At 58.4% G+C, this 6,368-nt stretch overlaps 1 protein-coding gene across 4 annotated transcripts; it reads left to right on the plus strand.

Moving 5' to 3' along the window:
- The first annotated feature begins 352 nt into the window (after positions 1–352).
- Cebpa (CCAAT/enhancer binding protein alpha) lies at positions 353–3,025 on the plus strand. Of its 4 annotated transcripts, none has more exon segments than NM_001287577.1 (1): positions 353–3,025. In NM_001287577.1, a coding segment is annotated over 1 exon segment (1,188 nt). In that variant the 5' UTR covers positions 353–362; the 3' UTR covers positions 1,551–3,025.
- The last annotated feature ends 3,343 nt before the right edge of the window (positions 3,026–6,368 follow it).

Raw genomic sequence — 6,368 nt, forward strand, 5'->3', positions numbered from 1 at the left:
TCCCGGGCTCCCTAGGGTTGGCTGGAAGTGGGTGACTTAGAGGCTTAAAGGAGGGGCGCCTAACCACGGACCACGTGTGTGCGGGGGCGACAGCGCCGCCGGGGTGGGGCTGAGCGCCGCAAGCCGGGTTCGCCTAGCAGCGCAGGAGTCAGTGGGCGTTGCGCCACGATCTCTCTCCACTAGCACTGTGCTCCCGCCCCACTCACCGCCTTGGAAAGTCACAAGAGAAGGCAGGCTCTAAGACCCAGCAGGCACCATCCGGCAGGCGCCCTCCGCCCAAGACCCGCTTGGACACCAGGGGGCGATGCCCGACCCTCTATAAAAGCGGTCCCCGCGCGGGCCTGGCCATTCGCGACCCAAAGCTGCGCGGGCGCGGGCGAGTTGGGGTACTGGGTGGGCGGCGGCGACAGCGGCGCCACGCGCAGGCTGGAGGCCGCCGAGGCTCGCCATGCCGGGAGAACTCTAACTCCCCCATGGAGTCGGCCGACTTCTACGAGGCGGAGCCGCGGCCCCCGATGAGCAGCCACCTCCAGAGCCCCCCGCACGCGCCCAGCAACGCCGCCTTTGGCTTTCCCCGGGGCGCGGGCCCCGCGCCGCCCCCAGCCCCACCTGCCGCCCCGGAGCCGCTGGGCGGCATCTGCGAGCACGAGACGTCTATAGACATCAGCGCCTACATCGACCCGGCCGCCTTCAACGACGAGTTCCTGGCCGACCTCTTCCAGCACAGCCGGCAGCAGGAGAAGGCCAAGGCGGCGGCGGGCCCCGCGGGTGGCGGCGGTGACTTTGACTACCCGGGCGCCCCGGCGGGCCCCGGCGGTGCGGTCATGTCCGCGGGGGCGCACGGACCCCCTCCCGGCTACGGCTGTGCGGCGGCCGGCTACCTGGACGGCAGGCTGGAGCCCCTGTACGAGCGCGTCGGGGCGCCCGCGCTGCGGCCGCTGGTGATCAAGCAGGAGCCCCGCGAGGAGGACGAGGCGAAGCAGCTGGCGCTGGCCGGCCTCTTCCCCTATCAGCCCCCGCCGCCGCCGCCGCCACCGCACCCGCACGCGTCTCCCGCGCACTTGGCCGCCCCTCACTTGCAGTTCCAGATCGCACACTGCGGCCAGACCACCATGCACCTGCAGCCTGGCCACCCTACGCCGCCGCCGACGCCCGTGCCCAGCCCTCATCCCGCGCCTGCAATGGGTGCTGCGGGCCTGTCGGGCCCCGGGGGCTCGCTCAAGGGCTTGGCTGGTCCGCACCCCGACCTCCGCACCGGCGGCGGCGGCGGCGGCGGGGCCGGCGCGGGCAAGGCCAAGAAGTCGGTGGATAAGAACAGCAACGAGTACCGGGTACGGCGGGAACGCAACAACATCGCGGTGCGCAAGAGCCGAGATAAAGCCAAACAGCGCAACGTGGAGACGCAGCAGAAGGTGTTGGAGTTGACCAGTGACAATGACCGCCTGCGCAAGCGGGTGGAACAGCTGAGCCGTGAACTGGACACGCTGCGGGGTATCTTCCGCCAGCTGCCTGAGAGCTCCTTGGTCAAGGCCATGGGCAACTGCGCGTGAGGCGCGCGGCTGCGGGACCGCCTTGAGCCGGCCCCCTGGCTGGGGACCCGGAGGATGGTTTAGGGTCGCTGGATCTCTAGGCTGCCCGGACCGTGCAAGCCAGGACTAGGAGATTCTGGTGTCGCCTGAAAGCCTGGCCTGCTCCGCGTGTCCCCTCCCTTCCTCTGAGCCGGACTCGGTGCGTCTAAGATGAGAGGGAGTCAGGCCGTGGTGGTTTCTCCTTTAGACCGAGAGACTTCTCCGCGGAGCTGAGCTGGGAGCCCGGCAGTTTTAGTATTAAGGAAGTAACCTTGTGCCTTGGATACTCAAAACTCGCTCCTTTTCCTACCGAGTAGGGGGAGCAAACATGTGCCTTGATATTTTATTTGGAGGATTCCTGCTTCCTCCAGAGCTGCAGCAGGCCCCCATGAGAAAAATGAAGGGTGCAGGCCCAGGGCAGGAGGAAGATTCAGGAAGCTGAGGTCCCAGCAGTCCCTGAGCTGCCCCTCCGTCCCTGTCCTTAGAGGGGAGGGACTTAGGGAGTTGGGGATTTGAGTCTTAAAAGTGTCCCCACCCCTAGTTACATGGAGATGGAGGGTTCTTAGCCCCTTGCTTTTCGCTCCTCCATCTACATTCCTCCCCCCACCCCCAGCTTACAACAGGCCAGGTTTCCTTGGTGAGTTCGTGGAGAAGGGGGCAACACCCCCAGTCAGACCAGAAGGCTGAGTTGTGAACTGGCCATGTGGTTAAGCAAGTGGTAGAAGACAGGGACCTTAGTTTCTGGTCTTGGGGTGGAGGATGAAGACACTGGGACCATCCGCCTTGTGTGTACTGTATGTCGCCAGCCGCTGTTGCTGAAGGAACTTGAAGCATAATCGATCCATCCCAGAGGGACTGGAGTTATGACAAGCTTCCCAAATATTTTGCTTTATCATCTGATATCAACACTTGTATCTGGTCTCTGTGTCCCAGCGGTGCCTTGTGCAATGTCAGTGTGCGCGTCTATGCTAAACCACCATTTTATTTGGTCTTTTGTTTTGTTTTGGTTTTGCTCTGATTCTTGCCAAAATGAGACTCTTCACGAACGGCCAGGGGAAGGGGCTGAGTGAGGCTCTCATTCTTTTTGGTTTAGGGATGTTTGGTTTTTTTGTTTTGTTTTGTTTTGTTTTGTTTTCTTTCGCCTCCCAGAGGACCAATGAAATGAAGTGGGCTTCTCCCTCTCCCCTAGTTTTCCAAGGGTGTATGTAGTTGTGGGTCTTAGCTTCCTTCCTCCGGCTGAGACTTATACTGGCTTCCCCACCCACCCACCCCCATCCCCAAAGGCCCTGGCTCTGGGTCTGGAAAGAAGGCCACCTCCAGCCAATTTGTACACAACCCTGCCACTGGAAGCAGGGGTGGACTGCTTCCTTCTCTTCTTTTTTTGGGGGGAGGGGACACAAAGTTTCATGCTAGATGTCCTATGTATTATATCTATAATATAAACATATCAAACTCAATTTTGGTGTCTTTTTAAAACCAGAGAGAAGCCACTTGTAAGGTTTGCTCTGGGCTGGGTTCCACTTGAAAACAGCATTTTCTGTGTCTGAGGTCCTCCGTTTGCATATGTGGAGTCTCTCTTTACCTGGGTGATGTGCCACGGCAGTCAAGGGATAAGGACTCTAGGCTGAGAACACCGGGAGCCTAAAGACCAAGTCCTCTGGAACTCGGGGGTGGAGGGGTAGTGTTGTCTTAGGGTTGTGGTCTCTCTCTCTCTGCATCCTAGAACAAGAGGGAGCTGGAAGAACACCTCTGCTTGACAGGAGCCCTCTTAGAACCTCTCAGCTGCGGGGACCCTTTGGCTTCATTCCCAAATCACTCAGCTGCAGCCCTAGAGAGCAAGAACCACACCACCTTTGCCCAGCCTTCCAGTGGAGCCCTGCAAAACAGGACTCTTCACCCCTTACTGCCCACTTCCCAGGCTCCAGTGCCACCCAGGGCAGCAGCTTGGGTGCTGAGCCCCCTTTGCACCTGCCTTACCTTAGCCTACCTAGATTCATCTGCCCCACTTTCTCCATCCTGGCAAATGGGATTGGCTTCTAATGATTCCATGTCCACTGCTACAACTGCCCCATGAGATGCAGACATGGAGTTGGCTGTGGTAACAAGCCGGTAAGGAAAGGGTGGCCGTCCTCGCCATCCTTGTGGAGCCCAGAGGCCACTGGGCTCTTCACCTGGACTGTGATAGCTGAGCAGCTTACAGTATATATACTGGTGAGAAATGACAAGTTCTTTTAAATTCCGCAAACTTTAGTGTGACCAGCCTTTGTGGTTAAGTTGTCCCACCAACCCCTTACCCCTCCTCCCTCTCTGCCCTGTGCCTTGCCACCTCCTCACCCATAGCTGCCCTTGGCAGAGGAAAGGCCAAAGCCCAGTGAGGAGGCGGTGGCCTGCCCCGTCAGCCTGGGAACTAGGGAGGCAGAGCCCCACCGCCTGCCTAGAGGCTGGGGCAGGCCGTGGCTTGCAGGCCCCAGCAAACCCTCTGAGTTCAGTGTGGATTCCAGTTTTTCTTGTTTACAGGGAATGATCCTTGAATTCCCCCTTTGCTCTGAGAACAGGTCCTTGGCTGATCGGGGGAGGGGGCCCTCCTGCTCTCCTTTTCCTAGCACCTGACATGGGGGTGATCTTCTCTCCAGGGGCTCATGGAAGGGGCACCCTTCCTGCACACCCAACCCAAGTTTCCTCATAGGCCGAATTGGGAACAAGAAGGGCCCAATCAGGGACGCCTCCGGTGTGGTCTGTGTTGGGGGTGTGGGTGCAGTTTAGGGTGGCCCTGTCCAGTTTGTGCTCTATCTCTAGTTGGGAGTGGCCTTCCAGGGAATTCATGCTTCGTGAGTAACTGAACGTACTCCTCAATATTCATTGAATGCCTTCTTATCCAGGGCCTGTGCCCAGGATTAAGGCACCACTGAGAACAGACTAAGGTCTTGCATTTGAGGAGCTGACAACCCTTTGGTCCCCAAGCCATGTCATCGTGTCAGGGTAACAAATGCACTAAGGGGCTTTTCCTGATGTGGAAACAGCAGCCTAAGAAAGCCCGGTGTCTAGTGAGGCCAGCACACCCCCCCCCCCCCCATGGACTCCGTCCTCAAATGCCTGCAAACTTCCGCCAGGCATGAGCCCTTCCCAGGACACGGCCTGGCTGGGGAGACCACTTCTTTCTTTGGAATACTCCTGAGCCCTGTGTCCCCTGGCAGCCTCAGGAGAGAAACAAGGGCGGGAGTGAGAGAGGGAGGTGACTCTTTTGCCACCAGATAGCTTAATGCTGTCAAGGATGTCACCCTTATCTCTTGGATCTCCTGGTAATCTGTGAACATGGGGTTTGGCCCTGACACCTGCCATGAGCCACTGGGAAGGGTGAGGAGTGTCCACCCCTCCCAGGCTTCCCACCCCCTCCTTCCCAGCCCAGGTGGAACCTGCCTGGCCTCCACAAGCTGCAGATTTCACAAGAGGGGAGGGGGCCCCTCATCTTGAAGGTCAGGGGGAATAGAAACTCTGATCTTCCTTAACCAAGGGGCAACTTCTTCCAGGGCGCCCACCAGCTTTCTGCAGGCTTGAAGTATTGTTCTTGCCTGGATGGCACTAATGCTTTAGTTGCTGCTTTGCTGTGCTGGTAGATAAAGGAAGCCCTTTTCTCTCTCTCTCTTTTTTTTCTCCCATCGCATGCCCTTTTCTTCCTCCCCCTTCCCCTCCCCCTCCTTCCCCTAACCCGCAGTCTCTTCCTTGCTTCTATAATGCCACCTTTTCTTTCTCAACCCCACCCCTCCCCACTCTTATCTCCCCCACCCCCCACCCCCCACCTCGCTCCCCGTGGATGGAACCCTTAACGAAAGCTGTAACCTAGGGAAGAAACCAATTCACTATCAAAGCATCCTAGCCCCATCCCAGAACAATTAAACAGCCAGATGGAATCTCTGGGAAAACGCATTAATAACGCGAACAATCTGTGTAGACCAGGCAGGAGCCCAGGAGCCTGGAGCAGGGGTGGGGTTTGGGGGTGGTAGTGGGCAGAGGAAGGCGGGGGACGCTGGGATGTATGCTTCCAACCCCATTTTGCCCATGTGGTGCCCAGAGAGGCACAGGACCATCCCAAGGGTATGCTAAGTCTGCCAGCAGCTGCGCCGTCCCCTCTGGCCCTCGCAAGGCCCACTGTACGCCCTGGATCCTGGTGGCTGCAAACAGAGCCAGACAAATGTGGAACCCATTACTCAGCCAGCCACAGCCACCGCCAGCCCCTTTCTGGCACCCGAACCCTTCTCTTCTCTTCACTTTTGTCTTTATTTATTATTTTTCTAGCTTTCTGGCCCCACCCATTAAGAGCAGGCCTCCCCGGGTGTACGGAGGCCTTCTTCTCTTCCTTTGCTGTGCCCACATCCACTCCCCGTGTGGACACGGAAGAGCTGAAACTGGAGCTCCCCACGGAAATGAAAAGTCCAGGGTCCACATTGTTCAGCTGCCTTGGGAAAGGGGCTGGGCGTGAACCACAGGACCCGCTTCTGTCGTTTCCGAGTCTGGTCTAGGTAGAGCTATGAAGTTCAACTCTTCCTTAGCAGTTCCTCTTTTGGTGACTACTGTTGGCAGCGACCCACGAAGTACACCGAGAAAGAAAAAAGCTCCCCCTCTCCCCGCACCCCTCTCCTCTCTGTGCTGGGAATTAAACGTAGAGCCGCTTGCAAACTACGCAAGTGCTGTGCTACTGAGCTACAACCCGGCCTCAGTCATCATCCATCCTGTAAGTCTGAACCAGGGTCTCCTTAGGTAGTAGCTCAAGCTGGGCTGGAACTTGTAATCTCCCTGCCTCTT

The sequence above is a fragment of the Rattus norvegicus genome, chromosome 1 (assembly GCF_021556685.1).
Source record: "Rattus norvegicus strain SHRSP/BbbUtx chromosome 1, alternate assembly SHRSP_T2T, whole genome shotgun sequence".
Lineage (NCBI taxonomy): Eukaryota > Metazoa > Chordata > Mammalia > Rodentia > Muridae > Rattus > Rattus norvegicus.